A 19,437-nucleotide genomic window follows, 5' to 3' on the forward strand; every position below is an offset into this window, starting at 1 on the left:
CTTAGTTTTGTTACGTTTCTTTTTTTCCTCTCTCGCTCCCGGAGATCCTGTTACGTTTCCTCATATTTTAAAGTGTTATTAAGTAACGAATTTTTTAAATAACTTCTAAAAATATATATTGGCTACGGAAGAACGTAATAAATTGTATAATTAAGATCAATTAGAGTAATTTTTAATTAATGTCAAAAATTTTGCAGGGCCTAAAAAATCAAATTATAAACTATCTGTGAATTAATAAGTAGGAGGAGTGTAACTGAATCACATTAACCATAAATATTCTTTAAGTTTAATTAGAATAATTTAATGAAGTTATAAAAAATTAAATTTAATATGAAACTCGTTTCAGAAACGATTTATTAATATTGAATTATGTTAAGAAATTATTTATAGTAATGGAGTAAGTATGTCGATCACTCTTTAAAATTACAAAGTTTAAATTTAGCCACAGACTATATTTTTTTGAAAAACTGCCAATAACAGGAGGTGTTACATTTTAACCTATCCCCAATTGAATGCTATTTAGTAAGTAAGCGTAGAACTTAATTTATTAATAAGGCTTTTATTTAACATTAGCGTCAGTATAGCCATAGGACTACACATGGTTACACACGTGTTACAGGTAGCACCGTTTTGACGTAATCGATTTTTCTTTACAATTAAAAGACTACACATACACTGTAAACTATACAGTACATAAAGAATAAAAAAGCACACATTTTCTGTTAGAAGTAAATATATATTTTTATACAGTTAGCAATAAACGCGTAAAATACCGATTGGAACATGTTAATTTCATTAGCCGCTCCGCCATTTTTTTTATTTGGCATGTTAGTCATGCATGGTATGTAATTGCACTTAACATCCTGCCATTGAATAACACTTCGAAGCAATTATTTGTCATAGTAGCGTTAGAAAGCAATATATATACATATATATTGTTTTCCTATATAGAGAAATGTTAATTTTTGTTGATTTAGCCCTGAGACTTGACTAGATTTTTTTGATTGTTCTAATTTAGGACGGGCAGACTTACAAATAAAACCACTTTTTATGTGTAAAAATTGAATTTTTTTCCTTTTTTTCCTTGTGATCTCTAAGAGATATACAATACGTGAACTACATAAATATTAATAGTTATGCAATTAAATGAAAAATAGTGATATGTATTAGCAAGGCGACAATATATATACATATATATAAATATATATATATATATGTATGAAAAGGATAGGCTCTATATTCTAGAAGGCATTAATTGCATTTCTTAGAATGGAATTATCAGAAAAACTGGAGTATTTTATCAATTTACGTGGATAGACATCCAGACATGTCTCACTCCATCTACTTTTAAGTATAATCCTGTAATTATAGCCCTAATATAGGTTATAATCGGATTTTTACAGATACCAGAGCTTAAATTAGACTCCTGGTCTTCTGGTTTTCAAGAAGCAATGCTCTTGAGATCTTCAGATTTTCCCACCCTTGAACTGTCCCACGAGATATCAACTATATAAAGCAGACATTATAAAAGTTGTTCCCAAAAATATGGCTTTTCAAATGTTTTTTCTCGAACAAATAATCATTTTTCCAAAGTACGAATATTTATTATTTCGTTACCTGTTTTACATTGTTTCGTCCGCACCAACAGACAGACATTAGAGCATGTTGACGCACTTAAACAGCATAAAATATTGGGAAATTATTGGGTAAAAAGATCGAGAAAGATCGACAGAAGGTAATTTGAATAAGTGGCTTAGAGATCATTCTGAAGCTATTCCGCCATAGATAATAAAGGAAGAGGAAGTGGAGGATGCCTGTCATAGAGTCGATTATCATAGCACCTTTCGAATTCAGTGAAAGACGAAAAATTAGGAAAAATTCCAGTAATATAAGTTAAATTTCATATTGGTACAGTTATCAAAGGCTACTAACTGACTCCTAGACTTGGCGCAGTTTTGGGCCCAAAAAGGATCCAGGATCCTTACATGAGTCTTTGTTTAGCGCATTCGGGACACAATATGTCTGATCCATCTGTGATAAAGCCTTTGCCAACCAGAGAAGAGTGGCACATAGCGCAGATGAAGCAATCGTTGTGCCAGTTTCGATCTTCAAACGAAATGAATCTAGTTCCTCCGATGCCTGTTCGGATAAATAGAGGTGTGAGGGTGCGATCCAAGTACTGCCGCTCTATAATACAAAAGGGGGACTTACCTGTGATTGGTTTACTACAAGAAGTGCATCTCTTGGCGAATAAGTCAGCAAAACAGTTGGCACAATAAGGCTTGTCCTCTCGAGATGTGAAACGCTGTCCTGCAAGTGAGGTAGAACAGTTAGCGCAACTGAAGCATTCACGATGCCACGGTTCGTTGCGGTAAGTCACACCTCCGCTGGTAATAATCTGGCAAAGAAAGTCAAATTTAAATTCGTTCCTAGACGTTACCCTGCTAAATACAAGAAATCTTCATACCTGGTTGCACTTAATGCATCGTGTAGCAAACTTCTCTTCGTAGCAGGTAGTACAGTATATATCAGTCTCTCGTGGGATAAAACTTCGTGTGCCAATTGGATTCTTGCAAACGCAGCAACAAAAACATTGGTCATGCCATTGACGGCCTTTGTATTCCATCTTTTTGGTTCCTGTCAAGAGGAATTCATTACGGTAAAGCACAATCATCGATTACACTTAAAACACAGTATATTTAACACCTACCTGCTCGAAAGACATCTCCACATCCATCACAGCGAGTGGCAAATGCTGCATCATAGCAATTAGCGCAATAAACTTTTTCAGTTTTTGATCCAAAGGGTTTGTCAACGAGTGAAACACGGCATTTATTGCACAGGAAGCATGATTCGTGCCAGTGTTTCTCCTTATATGATAAATCCTACACAGATTATAAAGATAGAAGCATTACTAAAAACCTCTTTGTCTTTAACACGAACTGGAGGGGTGAAGTATCAAATTTAATTCTTCGCCCCTCCCGTTGCCGAGCTCTTACACGCTAAATATAGTACAAATATATTAATTTCGAATCTACAGAGTTAAAATGTTAATTAACACGTTCATTAGCATACGTACAGTAACTTAAATAAATAAATAAATAAGCAAACTAAAATACTCTAAATTAAAGTTTTCTCGTATCCTCGGAAGGTATTTTTGAAAATAGAACACAATAAAATGATTGAAATCGCTTGATATCATTTCTATAAGTCTCCATAAATGGAAGCTATTTCCTGTCACGTCCGTATCATGACGTCATTAGATAGCTATCGTGACGTGGGAGTAAAGAAGGCTTCTATGTTTTCACTTATTAGAGTTCTGCTACTTCGGAACTCTGCAGGAATTTCAATTTTCTATTGTCTTACTTCGATCCAAAAGGCGGGGTGTGTTCGTATTCTATTAACAATTTGCACATTTTACGTTACTATTATTATTTTGAAGCCGTTTCAGAGGCATATTTGTGTCTAGTCGCGACACGTTCTATATATAGCCGGGATCGTTTACTATCCGTGCCAAATATAGTGATGTCGGCAGACCTCGTCACATTCCCAGTCATTGGTTAGGGACGTTACACGTGATTTAATCACACAATACGGTAATTACTCTAGAATTACAATAGAAAAACGATCGATACCTTGGAGTCGATTCCGATCACTTTGCTGCATTCTTCGCAAGTGTTGGAGAACACTTGTTCGTAACACCGCACGCAGTAGGGGTGTTCGTCTCTCAGCACGTAGCGTTGTCCTGTCAACGTGTCGTCGCATTGCCAGCAACAGAAGTGACCGGTGTGCCAATCCTTGGACATGGCTTTCGTATATTCGCCAGAGAATATGAGCTAAAAAAAACAATTAGAAAAAATCAGTTACGACAGTTCATTCATTTACTGATATGTAAATGGAACGTCTAGCTCAGCAACCTTGAATGATAGAAAAGGAAGATCAGCATTTCTGACACCCATGTATTCATTGTGTTGAATGAATCAAAGGCGTTCGGCGCTATCTAATTAATTAAAAGATCACAGCCCGATTGTTCCCTTTGAGATTAAAGCCCTCTAAGAAATGCGGCTGGTTAGCAGCACTTCACACTACCGGGGTATAGAATAAAAGGTAATTTCTACGGAAGAATCATTTTACCTCGTTTCTTTCTTCTGCATTTTGCAGTTGTGAATCTCTTCTGGATTCGTCGACATCGACTTCGACTTGAACTTTAGTCTTCTTCTTCACTTTCTTAACCTTCTTAACCTCAGTCGTGGTTACCTCTTCAGACATGTCGATACCGAACCGTTCCCAAACACAGACTGTCTCAAACCATGAGAAAATGAGGTAGGGGTGGAAAGGTAGATTTTTATTTTCCCGTCGTTCCTTGCAGTTCCCACCCTATTACTCCTCCTTATCCCTACGACAGGAATAACAATTTAGTAACGGGTGCAAAACACCCATGGACGTGACTACACGTGCCCTGTCTAAGTTTTCAAATAGCGGGCAACCCGGCACCAACCATAAATGGAAAGTATGAGGAAGGATAGCGCAGAAGCTGAAATAAAAGTGAAACGTCACAAAAAGGGAAGATTCCAGACAGAAACCGAGAGAGATTTCCAATCTGCTAGAGTGCGTAATCCACCATACGTCGGCAGTTTTACGAGCGAATCGTTATTACCCTCATCTCGCCGCTAATAGAGAAACACGTCTAACTTGTGACGTTTACGATACGTCAGAGCTTTCGATAGTGCAACTTGCCAAATTAGCCATTTGTTTCATCGATCCCGTAAATATGTATAAATCCCGCTGATTTCATTCTTATTTATATCTTTCAATCGCTACTTCGGGTGATTCATTACTACTATAAATATTTATTTAAGCGGAAGATGGGCGATACAGACAGGTGAGTCCAAAAATAAAACACTGGATGAAAAATGCCAGGGGGCGAGACAGTTATGAAGCATAATGTGCAATTTTCTGCAGGAATTTTTGGACAGATCTAAGAGTAAGTCAGATAATTCGTCATAGAGCACGAAGGCACGCGTGCCAACGATTAACAATTCTGCGACGAAAGAATGCCGAGAAGGGAATGACCTCTTGGATAGGTGCAGCATCCAGTCCCTTCGGAAGTGACCTGTTATTGTCTGTGTTTAGAGCGTGATGCGCGAATGAAAGGATGTGACCTGGATTCGGTGTCTGCTAACTCGACAGTATTACAAAACACACATAATAGCATCATTAGACGCTCCCGAGTGACGAATCGCACGCGACTTTTTTTTAGTACCTTCGACTTGCCCTTTTGATCAAATATTGTACCCTTTGATCGGCGTGCATCTTTCTTATCGCTCTGCGGAGCTGTCATTCTTCCAAATTCATTTCTAATTAAAGATATGTCCTAGTTTTGTTTACGAGAATAATTTTTCTTACGACCCCTTTCTAAACACGAAAGAGTTAGAATAGGTTTTGGTAAAATAATCCCTTTTTTCCCACACTTTTTCACGGATATCCGATCTGTCGTCTCTAACGTCGCGACAAGGTTGCTGAGTCAGTACTTCCTCTAGCGTAGGAAGGAAGAATAGCGCTGACGACGCGCCTCACCCTCCCCAAATACACCGCACGCTTACACACACACACACACAAGCGCGCTCGATAACCGACGATAGAGGGCCGAAACTCGATAACACGCATGTACGTAACACACCGCATTACTACACTAAACTGAACACTTACCTGCAAGCGACAAACCTGTGCAACATGTGTGTAAGTGGACACACGCGCTCCACCTTAGACAGACAGATAGCCAACGGCGACGTCACTAAACAACTAGCCAATCGCCGGCAGGACGATCAAGGCCAATTGTTGGACGTGAGGCGATGTCCTACATCGCCCGCCCCCACGTGATTTATCTGGCAATTTATATCCATTTGCATCGAGAAAAAAAGGGTGTTTGATGCGTTCTGAATAAAAAAACCACTCCTAAATTCATTTATCATCAGAAATCGTCATAAAATACGCTTTGGAATATAATAAACCGATAATTTTCTAATTCATTTCAACTCGATCAATTAAAACACAAGGATCATTAATGGATATTTGTCTCTTCCCGAAAACAATTTCGAAATTTATACACCAGATGTCATCATAAATCGCCTCGATAGTTAGGCTGCCAGATATTTTCAAGAATGGGGTTTTTACGGTACGAGGTTAACCATATCTTGCTCATTTTTTATGCTAATTATGGAAACGTTCCAACAGAAATAGAAATAAATAAATAAATAAATAATATTCAAATTGATTGGTCCCAATTTGTTACAATGACGTCAAAAATAGCTCTAAGACGGTCCATTCACGTTCGCCAAACTAACAGCCAATTTGTTCAGTTTCCTAATTGAGAGGTGTTTGAAGTGTCGACGTCATTAATAATCTACCCTGTTGCCGCCATCTACCGGATGAAAATGTAACTGATAAAATTTAATGCCAGCAATTATTGTATCTTGTAATATTTCTCTTCACACGAGATTATTTCGTTATTAAATTTGTTTATTCGGCAGTGTAAGGTATTAAATATGGAAAATATTCAAAGGTTCCTCTTTGATGCTTCTCCAGTTCTATTGTTTGTTAAATTATGACAAAGTTTATTTCTAGATAATTGATTTTTTAATGTCTTCCAGAGGAAGAGTGCCACTCTAGCAAATTACTTCCCAACCTTTCAGAGTATTAAAAGAATGTGATATTCTTAGAATCCCCGTCAGAGATCACGATCTACCGGTTGAGAAGATTACTTCTATACTATTTTTCTAAAACTGGGACACGCCTTAACGGAAATACTTTCGAAAATATTTACATTTAACACTTACGAGGCTGAGGATGATTAATTAAGTTATAAAAGCATCACTTTTCTTTGTTTATTTTTTTGCTTTCGAGTGTCGTAAAGTAAACTCTTTATAGTGTTTACTCAGGAGAATTTTACTTACTTCATCGCAGGCGGAACATCTAGGCTTTAGTTGTTCGGCATAATGCCTCTCACAGAACAATTTCCCGTCCTTGACGCAATAAGTAAGGTCCACTAACAATTCATCGCACGTGGTACATACGAAACAGGCCGGGTGCCACGCGATCCTTTCGCCAAATTTCGGTGCAATGACGGCTACTTCACCAACTGGCATAACTCCTCGGCACTTATGGCATTCCTGAAAGATATCAGCCCTCGTTGGTCAGTTGTCACTTGATTACGTAATCCAAAACCCAATCCAAATGGGTTTTACTTACTAACGTGTAATCCAAAGCTTCTCTGACGTAGCCGATATCGAGTGCTATTTCGTTTCTGGCATTGACAAAATCCTCGAAATTCCTGTGATACTCAGTTTCAAGAAATTTGCAATAAGCTAGAGCCAAGTCCTGCTTGGGTAGCTGAATGATTAATTGCTTTTCGCGATATTTTTCACCAGGCGTACCTAACCGGGGTACTTTGTGGTTGGGCAACTGGGCAAAGTACTCTTCTATCTGCAAATGAAAAGAAAAACAATTTCATAGCTCCACTTCATTATAATTAAATTATGCATTTAAAATTCAATCGATTTATATAATTAACTAATCATAATTATCCCCTGATACACCCTTGCAAACTGTCAACTAGTTTATTTGCATTTTGGAGCACCTAGGGATATTCTTGACGACTCTTTCCGTTGAACCGTTAAAAACCTACGTAATAATAAAATGAGGGTGCCAAATTTCTAATTCTACTTCCTGGTTAAAAGTATAAAACTCATTTAGAATAAATGACCAGTAGACTCCCCAACCTCCAAGCACACCGTATTAAAATGATATTATCTCGGAGCTCTTTATCTACAGGTTGAGAAGTCGTTTGAGGAAAGTTGATACTAATGAATACGTAAACCGATACTTTAATTTTAGTACTCAATTGTGAATTTTGAAAATTATGTTCATAAACTTTCACATTATTGCCTATATAGGCCTATATCGCATTTCACAGCATGTATAACCTCAGGTGACCTCTAAAAAATTAAAATAGAAGTAAAAGGATCAAAATGACTTTAAATTTTGAATTTAGATATTCATGCTTATAAATATATAAAAATACTGTATAAAAGTACTTTACAGCCAACTTCAATTTTTATGAGTCTATAGAAATTTATGTTTTCCCTCCGGTTCAGTATTTAAATATGCAAAAAAAAGGTAGTAATACATATAGAAGTTTATTCGATAAAACCATTAAAATCTTGATTTATATTAATCCAACATTAAACTTTCACATATGAAACCTTAACTTTATTTCGATAACCTTATATAATGCGGACCCTTCATTTAATGAAGTTAATATCCTAACGATTGCAGTTCTATAAATATTAATAAATGACAGGTTATAAGTTTTAACATCTAGAATTAAACAGATTAAATTGGTGTAGATGGGAATAACCTAAGAATGACCCTCCCCAACTCGAAGTCAACTTATTACTGTCAGAAGCATCTTATAAACGATCACTTACATCTGCCTCACTTCTTCACTTTCACTAATGACGTAGCTAGTCAAAGTTATGTCCTACCTTGTCAGTAGACAAACCAGGTGGTACCCACGAGTGCCCATTTTCGGTGTTCTCCTTAGGGGGCGACTTTAGAACGTCGACTGCCGTTTTCAAACCGATCCTATCGCGAACGTTGATCAGGTCTTCGCTATATACATCGTGACATTCGCGTGGACATTTGCAGTGGTTGCACACCTTCCTGAAAGGCGAACACAAGTAGAAATCTAATTAATAAATAATCAATAGGGAGAGTAAGCAGCAAGTAACGCTTTTTTTACCGTTTAACAGCCATTTGGGGTGGATATACTGTACTTTATCTTTCTACAACTAACGACGTCATTAACATCCATCCGGGTTTTATCAATGTGGGGCTGTTTATTCTTTACTGAATTTAGATACTAAAGAGGAGGAGAAGCTTTTCTAAAGCTCGGTTCACACTGCAACTGACGCGTGGGTAATTTACGATCATATTTTTCACCTTCGAATTTCCCCAATTACTGTCGTTTATTGTCAGAAAGACGAAGCGAAATAATAATAAATTTTACTCATAAGATTTTCCACATATAAGATTTTTATTACTAAAAAATACTAATAATAATAAAAAAGTAAACTCGTAGCTGTAAGGCTTTTAGTTCCGAAACCACCCGCTAAGTGTCGCTCGGTGGTTCCGCCAGATCCTGTCAATTAGCTTTTACCTCCGAGCGCCCCGCCAAGAGGAGAAGCGCTCTTCTGCCGCTGACGTCTGACCTTGACCTTTTATGACCTTACGGGTCACTACGTAGAACGAATATAGGTCAATCAACGTTGATGGCCGTTGCGTGCGACAGCGCTGACGTTATAACGTGCCACGTCCCATAGAGCGGAAATGACTAGCGACTGCAGAATGTTAACCGAAATGACAATTTCCGCACGGACCGATGAGTATGGATGTCGTCCGAAATGAAGATGGCGAATAATAACTCGTGACCTTCAGAATCCATCTCATTAGCACCTGATTATCTTCCTGCTGCTCCACCCTTTTAGATAAAGGATTGGTCATTAAGAACATCGCTTCCGTTTCAATAAAGGCTGGCAGCTCTTCGGGGGTCCTAAATTTTCTAAACGCCATCTACGGGGCAAAACGGAAACCAACGGAAGGGGATTGCGCGCAGTCTTCAGGAAGCGACCTCGTTTTCCGGAATGACACATAAGAGAAAGTTTGAAAGGAGGATGTTTGTCTTTAGCCCCTTAAACATATTAACTTTTTAAGAGTTGGATGGGCACGGGTTCACACCCTGCCATATTTCTTTGCAGAGTCAACGAGCCAGAACGTTTTACCTTTCTGAATGTAAGTTGCCCAAAATTTTCTGCAACACGTGGGGACCCATAAGACAACTGACTTATAAAAAGGTACTTACGGGTTGGATTTACGTATTCGCCCGCTTGTTGACTTGACGGCCATGTTAATGATACGACGCACCCACCTGGACAAGTAGATGGAGATGCTGGCAGGCGAATCAACTACTTAAAATAAACATTCGGCATGCCACAGAGTGCCATGACATGGGTACGTCGTTTCTTCAACGGCGCCCTATTAACTTGTCACCTGGCGGCAGAACAACTAGACGCTTTTTTCGCACCAACAAAAGTTGTGACGTCAGTACGCCTAACCAATCGGCGAATGTGTTGATGTGTGAAAGTTCAAACGCTTTGTACGCCACACTTTATGCTATTTTTCTGCTGCGTTTTGAGATTTTTACGATTCCAAATATTATTCTTACCTCCATAAATGAGGGCTGAAACCCGGGCATTTTTCTTTGCAATTTCCGCACGGTTGTCCCTCTTCCACTTCTTGCACCAAAACCCCCTGAAAGTAAAGAGAGCAACACGCGTCAACCTTCTCAAACTTTTAAAATTACGTAAATTGCAAATTCATGCCTCTTCTATAACACTCTAAAAGGATTTAATCCCTAATTCCATATAGTTAAAAACTAATTTGTGCTTTTAAAATATAAAAATCATATTTTCGGAGGTAAATTAACTTAAAAAAACAATTTCTAAACTTAATTTATCAACTAGGAACAAAATGAAAGTTAAAATTCATTAAGCTTTATTAGCTTTCTATTTTTAATACTACCAACCAGGATTTTAATGAATATCGATTTTGCCAAGTAGCTTCTTAGTTCAGGCAAACTTTATGCACTTATAAATGTAAGGAATTAGCATGAAAGGTAAAGATAATATATAGACTTTCACATAAATTGCGGTAGTAACTTCGCTTCTACTTCACTAGTAAACTAGAAAACTCTGTTTTACTAAATAACAGAAGGTTAACTACTGTTATTACTGTATACTAAGTAAACTATACTCAGTAACTACTGTACTAAACCTTAAGGGAGTAATTGCTATAAATGATAATTACTCGACAACAGCTTAGGTACAGTTTGCTCATGGAGATCGGTAATGTAAAGAATTGCACTCTGATTATTCCCCGCACAATCATGCTAGTTTACTGAACAACATAATTAGCATGTCAACTTCCTCGAATTGTAACTTCCAAAACAACCAATTAGGTGCCAGAAATATTCAAATTTCAAAAATAACACTGAGATATAACGTTAGTTAAATTTTAAATATAACCAATGATGTGTCAGGAAATTTAATTTAAAATTTAAAAAATTGCTAGAAAGCAAAACAACAATACAACGTACGAATAACTGCAAATTTGAATTAAAAAAATACTTTCAAAGAGTTTTTAAAGTAGCATGTAATTAGTCAATTAAATTAATTAATTATGTTATAAAATACGCATAAAAATTCAAATTTAAATTAACCAATGATGTGTCGACAAATTTGCAATCCCGGGACAACAATAGCGTTTACAAATTCAAATTTTAAATTAACGAATAAGCGTGACGTAGTTCGAAATTCAAATTTTAAACTGATCAATCGTTATGGATCTTTTAAAAGTCGGTATATTAAATTCGAGTATCGCCATCTAGTGACTCGATTTTAAATCATAAGTATAAATTATAAATTAAGCATTCTTCAAGAACCTATTTTAAAAAATATATTTATTTATATGTTTATATAATCCACAGCACGTGTAACAAGTCATCAGATAGTGTATTCCACGCACGGGTGATATATGAGTTGGCATGAGCTACTATGGGATAAGATCACAGCGTGTAGCACAGCAGAATTTTCATTATTTCTGCAATAGATGGCAGCATGCGTAATTAAGAGGGAGATCTTCGACTTGGATCCAATCCAAAGATAACCAGGAAGGTAGGACGGGGAGAGACATATTTTTTGCCTTTTTAACAGATTAAAAAAATCGAGTAATTTCGAGAGAAAATAAACACTCAAGTTCTATAATTTGAATTGTTAAAGAGGAGTGAATAAGCTAAGAGTCTCTACACACATTGTCACGCGGTCATTCTTTGATCGTCCATCAGCCATGCATCGGCGATCAAAGATTTGGAATCATACAAAAGGCTGAATAATCATTCTGTTCGGGTTGGAAGGAAGGAGTAAAGAATTTGCTGAAACCGCAACCGAGCGTTACATACCATACAATAAACAAAACTAAACTAAAATAGATTTGACACTAATGAACACTGTTTCAAACCCCCACCTCAAGAAAAGCAAAATCTCTTAAAGGAAAATGAAATTTTCTTACCTTTCGGCTCCTTCCCCAACATAGAAAAAGCATATCTAGGCTCTTTGGATCAATGAAAAACTCACCAGTCTATGAAGGGCCGGCCTTAGACAACACATGATGTGGAGTCCCAGCTCTCCATAACTTCACTTTAACATCCCGCAGTAACCATGGCGATGAGGTGCTTACACATGCTTTGGTAAAACAGATGTGAGAGCAGCGCAACGTCAGATAAGGGGGATGCTTCTTAACAGTTTCACTTCAGTTTACATTTCACGGTCGGAGCAGAGCCACATCAGAAATTTGGTAAATCATTGACCCACTGCTGAAATCTCTTCAATTCGTTCTAGCGTATTATGATTGAAATTAAATACCGCGCGGGATGGAATATTTTGGAAGCTGTACGTGACGTTTGCTTATGTTTCCAAAATATCTACTGTTTTTGCGCCTTACGAACATCTGGCTGAAGATCTGGAAATTTAACAACTGAGAACAGTTTTTAACTCGTTGTAACTTCACGGGAAACTAGAATAATGCCCTTTGCAACTAGAACCAAAGGAGTCTCTCGAAAGCTCTGATTCAGATCGTACGAGGCTCCGTATATAGATCCATATAAGATTAATTGAATACCTATAGTATATTCCTTGTTGCTGTATAATAAATACAAAAGTTTTATATATTTAGGCAATTATTAGCTTATCAGCATACGCAGAGGAATATATTTAGCTATTGTACTTTAGCCAAGTTTAAATAAAGTTGTTTTCACAAGATTTAAAAACGTCTGACGTTTCTTGTAGCAAGTCAAAACACGAGGGATCTTTGTACTTATTGTTGTATTCTGTTTACGAACCAGTTAAGTTTGTTTTTAAAAGAATAATCGCTTTTTAACTGATACAAAAGTCATTAGAACCAGCTCTAACTACAGATCTACTCTAATGTCCATCACGTGTTCTATTTGCATACAAGTATTGATTTCCCCCCTTCTTGGGGTTCAGGCTTCAGTTTTAAGATAAAATGTAAAATCAATAGTGCAATAAACATTCATAAATCGCTTGGGAAAATTTCATGTTTCCAATTATGCCCATAACAATATTTTCGAAATTTTTCGATCAGTGCCCATTGCTGCCAATTCAAGTTAAAGGGGATTTTAGTGTTATACATAAGTAAAAACTGGCAATTTTATATAACCTTAATCTTAATGAAACATCCTGCTTGAAACAGGATTTTACAATCTTTTAACGCAAGCTCTTAAACGACGATTATGAAATAATAACAGGAAAAATGGCGCCATGATGCCCAGATCAAGTTACAAATTTAAGAGTTAAGTATCAAAACTTTTCAAATTAAACCCTTTATGACTCGAAAATATGACAGTTTCAAAGATAATTATCTCGAAATAGAAGGTGGCGCTCTTAATATGTTACAAATAAAGCCGGTGGCTAATGCTCACGTGCGAAGAGGACCCCCCGTAACGAAAAAATACTTGGAGAGTTGGACAAAAATAAGTAGTTTTGTTCCAAAACATGAGTCAAGGGATTTGGGAAGATTTGACATCACCAGTTAAACAAACTTAAATTCATCTGTCACCAGCTAAATCAGGTGAAGTTATCTAGAAAATGAAACTTGCTCTGGCAATTGCAGGTGCACAAAGCCAAAGCTTCCTCCCCTCTTTGGATATCTGCCAATATTTCCTGGTTAGATAAACGCGCGCGTGTATATCCTTTCACTATATTAAATGCCATCTTGTAACATATGGAATCCTTAAATTTAAACTTTCAACCAGTTTTAGATCATTCGGCATGTTCCACATTCACACTGAAGTGTAACCAAGTCCCCATTCTAATGACTGATCTGTTCTGTTGAATGTAGGTCTACAGTACGTTTGTTCACGTGATCTTTACGACTTTTCTGGTGACAAAATATTTAAAGTTCTTAAAAATAATCTTTTGCTTGACGAAAAGAAAAAAAAATCATTATTAAGCGAAAAAATTAAAATAATCGATTACAACAATGAAAATATTTTTAAATTTTTCAATTGTTACGAAACGTGACGTAATAACGCGTTTTTAAAACAGTAACGGTTAAACATCATCAATTACAAAAACACAACGGTCTTTTTTTAACGTTTTCAATTGTTACGAAACGTGACGTAATAATACAATTTTGAAAAAAATCCGTTAAAAATAACATTTTCAATTACGAAAACGTAACGTAACAATACAAATTTGAATTAATTTATATAATATGTTAAAAATAACGTTTATTTTTAATTTTTAAATTATTATGAAACGTGATGTAATAATTCAAATTTAAATTAATTAATAATCGTTAAAAAATAACGTTTTTTTCCTTTTCTGTTACGAAACATTTATGAAGCAACAATATAATGAATATTTATTGTGACGTTTAAATAAAAATTTAACGTAAATTTCTGTGTGATGTCACAATTGGGAAACATTAAAATGAAAGTTTTAGAGATAAATCGGTAACGAGTTTTGGCAAAGTGTACACGAAAAAAGAAATGTTAGGATCGTAACAATGATTCATCCTTAACTACATTTTCTTAGGCAAATTAAGTAAAGTTTGTAGATAAGTAAAACAGAAATTGAACATTGCCAAGTGTGTTTTGTAATCGTCAAAAATATATATGATAGGCAAGAACAGGTGAAAATCAATCCGGACTTAAATTTGGTATAAGGAACACCCACTTGAATTCATGCGTTATGTTCTACTTGTCTCTAATGCTAATATTAGTCGACTCGCTATGCTTTCAATCTGTGTCAGCGCTAATTTATTCGCAATTAGTACCTAATTTACAAGTCTTTAGAAGTGTCTGAACGGTGTGACGTTAGAATAACCCACTCGTGACGTCAGTTCTTTCTTCTTTGCCTTCCGGTTGACTCGGCACCCCGCTTAGCTTCGAATTACTTGCAGAAAGTAACGAGTGGTCAAGTAGTGGTGTAAAATATGCACAGCTGAGTTAAATCTGTGACGTCAGCGTCTACACGAGTTGAACGAGAAAAGCCGACGTCATTCTCTGTTTTTAAAATGCGACAAGATACTTACTTTGATATAATATTGTGATTAGCAGCTAATACACACTTGTGCTGAGGAGGTGTAGACGTGTGACGTATTAGTACGCTTCCGACTTGACGTCAGCTTTTTATTCCCCTTCCGGTTGATATGATTCTCACTCCTCTTTACCCCAAACACGAGTAGTAGCTTATCAAAAGACACGAGTTGCAAACATCTTTTAATGACGTCAGGGTTTACGCTCCCCCTATCAAAACCGATTTGTAACGTCACGCGTTAACTATTTTTCATGTGTTACGTGGAAGGCGTGTTGATTGTTTTGTTCGGCATTACTTCATGTTGTTATCATCGTAAACAATTTTACAATTTTAGCGTAACAACGATTTTACAATCACATTATTTACGTTTGAATAAGTACACAATAGAAGCATTGTGTAGTGTGATGTCATAATTCTCTTAACACATACGTGTTATCGTATAAACGAAATTCTCTACTAATCGATTAGTGTGACATCAGCAACTTCCGCAATTTGTATGACATCAGAACAGTCACGATTTCCGGTATCCAAAACGTTTGATTGTTACCGACTTTTGTTACGTCACAATAGTTAGTTGATTATAAGTGAAACTTACAGGAAAAAAATATACGTTACAAAAACAAAATTAATCTATTCGCACGTGCCCTGCCATTACACGACGTCACAGATGCTAATCGCAATGTCACGTGACACGGGTTAGCACAAAAAGCGCTTAATTATCGTATTTCGGTTACTTTATTTTTAGATTTTCTCATTTTTTATGGAAAAAAAAGAAATAAACACACATTTTTTTGGAAAGAAAATGGAGTTTCAAAAAATAGTACAACGATGAGTTCCTAATGTGAAGCTATCACGTAACTCAGTATTCCGGATGGTATGTGGAATCGTGCTGTTTTGGCCAATTAAACAGCAGTTAAGGGGGATGACATTTTTAAACCCCTTAAGTGCCGTTTAATTGACCACATTTGCATTAATTTTTAATTTCGGACCAAGTTTACATCATTAAAATTCATTTACTACTGAATCCAAAATAATTCCCGTAAGATTTATCCTCTAAATCCTCTAGATTTAAAGAGAATTCCTTTGAAACTCAACCCTATATAATGTACAAATTAAAAATATTCTAAATCCTTTAGATTCGGAGAATTTTCTCATTAGATTCAGAAGATTTAGTGTTAAAATCTTCTGAATCTAATGTCAAAATCCTTTGAATATAAAGGATTTTTAGATATTTTTAAAATTTTAATATTAGATGGGGTTACTTCAAAGAGTTTCTCTTTGTACCTAGAAGATTTTAAGATATCTGACGATCCTCTGAATCTGTTGTTTAAGATATCGAAATTCTCTGAATATGTCGTTAAAATCTAGTGAGAAAATCCTCTGAATTTAAAGGATTTTAAAGAATTCTTATATTAGATGAAGTTTAGGGACTTCTCTGTGAATCTAGAGGATCATCACGTCCCTAAAATTTTCTAGATTTAGAAAGAATTCCTCTGAAACTCGATCCTATCTAATATATAAATTTTTAAAAACTAAATCCTTTAGATTCAGAGGATTTTCTCACAAGATTCAGAAGATTTTGACCGTATATTCAAAGGATTTCGATACTAGATTCAGCGTATTGTCAGATGTGCCTAACATCCTCTAAATTCAGAGGAAATCCTCTAAAACTCATCTATTCACTACAATTAATTTTTTAAGCCGTTTGTAATTAATCCTCACTAAATTTATACTATTATATGAACAATAATTTGTAAATTATACAGAAAAAATTTGAATTTAAACCGACCTCACCTCTGTGTGGCTGTCTGTAGAGGAAGACATTTTGTCTACCGGTAACACATGACAGGATGTGTAAATGATAACCACTTTTCGGTTACTCAATGTCTATAACTTTAAATCTTTTTAAAAATATTATTTACTCAAAAAAGCTGCAAAAACAAAATTATATTTCGTGCTGCAAACACCCTTTTAAGCGTTAAACAAATAAAATTAAATCAAGTTCCCATTAAGTAAATAAATTACCTAATCGCTTATCTGACATTTTATGGATCAATTAAAGGACAATTTGCTTGTTTTCTTTATTGTAAACATGAATTTGCCTGTTTATTTTTAATTTTCTTGCCTGTTTTATAGAGTGTAGTGCATATTTCGTGTATGCATACAAGTCACGTGTTCCATACTTGGCATAAAATGAAAATAAAGCCTCCGCGTGATAAAAAAATCACAATTATTTATGTTTAATATTGTTCTGCCCCATTTATACAATGTAGAAGAGCGTCATATTAACAGTCTATAGACTTATTTAGCTTGCACATAATTAAGCTATGCATAAGTAAGGCTCTCCTATGAAGTGTATCTTATAAAGGCTGTTCTGCGTTAATTTATACATCATGCAAGATTATGCGAGGTATGTTTCAGAGAAAAACGCTTATACACGGTTTCACTCTATATATATAAGCCTTACAAATGAATAATATGCAGTGTTTTACCCTGTATTATGTTTAAAATGCTGAATAATTAGATTTGAAGGTCTGAATACATAATACAAAGAAGAAGGTTCGGTCCGAGCCATAAGCACACTAAACAGTCACCTAGTTCGCAAACATTTAGAAAGCACCACAACCAGCATCAGTCTGTGGCAGCAAAAATCTGCCTAGGGTGCCAAAAACTCAACTATCGATTATCAATTACTCATACACTGTGTGCGCCTGGTAGCGGGTTTTGGATTGTGCAAGGCCCTAGGTAAGCTGGCGAGGCCCTGCAATATAATACAATAATTGATATTGTGTAAAATCTAGTTGTCCTACGTACAGTACGCCAACCCCTAAATATAAACTTTAATCCCCTATACCTGTAAGGGGTTAAAGTTTAGATCGTAGATTTTCAGGAGTATAGTACTAGTCCCTTGTTAATTTAACGATATCCTAATAATATCCTTCTATAAATTAATATTAATTAAAATGGTCTTAAAACACGAAAATTTTTCTAATTATGCACTAAAATTGCAATTAACAGTTTATTTTTAAAAGTGCCAATTAAGTGTTAACGTGCCACACGACGAGTGTCAATTAAGTGTTAAAAAGTAGTCATTAAAGTATCAAAAAACATCATAAAAATTCTAATTAATTTTTTAATAGTTAAATAAAAATAAAAATTATTATCTAGTAATTAATTTCTAGAAAAATTACAAAAAAAATATTTATATAAAACAAGGGGTGGCCTTGCTGAAGCATTTATGGCTTACCAAACACCTGTTAAAGTCCATGTTAAATATTATTCTCTGTCACGTTATTTTCGAATTATTGATCGTAAAAATGAGTTCATGTGACTACTTCAATTGAAAATAATTTTAAAACAGCCATTCAAAGTCATTTAATAATAAAAAAAAATTGTTTAAAATTACAAAAGACGTGACGTTGACGATACGTAACCCCATTTAGGTAACAATGAAAACAAATTAAAAATATTTATTTTTGGGTGGTTTCTGGACTTTTAAATACACAAGACAATAAAGAATGAGTCTGCGGATCATTTTCAACTAAAAATAACGATTTAAAGTCATGTAATATGTTTAAAATTACAAAAGACGTGACCTTGACGATGCGCAACCCAATTCAGGTACCGCACAAAAAATCTTTTTTAAAATAATTTTTTTTTCATTTTGCATATTCAAAACAATAAAAAACGAGCCCCCCCCGTACTATTTTCAACTAAAAATAACTCTTAAAAATAATTTAATAAATTTAAAATTACAAAAGAAGTGGCATTATGATGCGCAACCCCATTTAGTGGTATTACTAAAAGTAGTTTAGGGTTTTTACTTCTATATATTTAAATTAATAATCAAAATAAAAATAAGTACACTCACCCTATTTTTGAATATCTTTTTGGGTATTTTACCTTTTGTTGTTATAAAATCGAGAAATTTGATGTTATGTTTAGTACTTTCATCCATAGCGATACCTGTAACCATCTGTCAAATCTTATGTTTTTTTCCCGTGTTTATCTCGATAGGTTTTATCACTGTATACTTAATTTGTCCACTGACGTGATTTAATACGTGTTGTTAGTGTACACGTGACCGCTGTCTGACTTGTCGACTAAGTGCAAAGAGTCATTTTGCAATCCAGATGGAGAAACGTGAATGCTAAATGCTATACCCTTTAAGTAGTTTAAAGTACGAAATTTATAGGCGCCATTA

The 19,437-nt window shown here is 35.3% G+C and overlaps 1 protein-coding gene across 6 annotated transcripts; it reads right to left on the reverse strand.

Moving 5' to 3' along the window:
• Positions 1-543: 543 nt before the first annotated feature.
• Positions 544-19,206, reverse strand: LOC136968943 (four and a half LIM domains protein 2-like). Of its 6 annotated transcripts, none has more exons than XM_067263014.1 (10): positions 19,105-19,206; positions 10,283-10,368; positions 8,544-8,721; positions 7,249-7,482; positions 6,954-7,169; positions 3,636-3,836; positions 2,711-2,885; positions 2,468-2,637; positions 2,212-2,398; positions 544-2,139 (listed from the first exon to the last, which is right to left on the reverse strand). In XM_067263014.1, exons 1-10 carry the CDS (start codon positions 19,189-19,191, stop codon positions 1,982-1,984), a joined length of 1,692 nt encoding a protein of 563 aa, XP_067119115.1. In that variant the 5' UTR covers positions 19,192-19,206; the 3' UTR covers positions 544-1,981. The 6 variants fall into 6 exon arrangements, with proteins under 6 accessions (XP_067119115.1, XP_067119119.1, XP_067119118.1 ...); XM_067263018.1 differs by lacking the exon at positions 19,105-19,206 and adding an exon at positions 17,028-17,072; XM_067263017.1 differs by lacking the exon at positions 19,105-19,206 and adding an exon at positions 12,249-12,296.
• Between the last annotated feature and the right edge of the window lie 231 nt (positions 19,207-19,437).

Source organism: Centruroides vittatus, unplaced genomic scaffold (assembly GCF_030686945.1).
Source record: "Centruroides vittatus isolate TY-2023 unplaced genomic scaffold, ASM3068694v2 contig_166, whole genome shotgun sequence".
Classification (NCBI taxonomy): Eukaryota; Metazoa; Arthropoda; class Arachnida; order Scorpiones; family Buthidae; genus Centruroides; species Centruroides vittatus.

Coding starts and splice junctions, on each gene's coding strand:
- LOC136968943 (XM_067263014.1), bottom strand. CDS start 19,191: ATGGATGAAAGTACTAAACATAACATCAAATTTCTCGATTTTATAACA. Junction 7,483..8,543: donor CTGGTTTGTCTACTGACAAG/GTAGGACATAAC, acceptor TTTCATTTGCAG/ATAGAAGAGTACTTTGCCCA. Junction 2,886..3,635: donor TGATCGGAATCGACTCCAAG/GTATCGATCGTT, acceptor TAATCTGTGTAG/GATTTATCATATAAGGAGAA.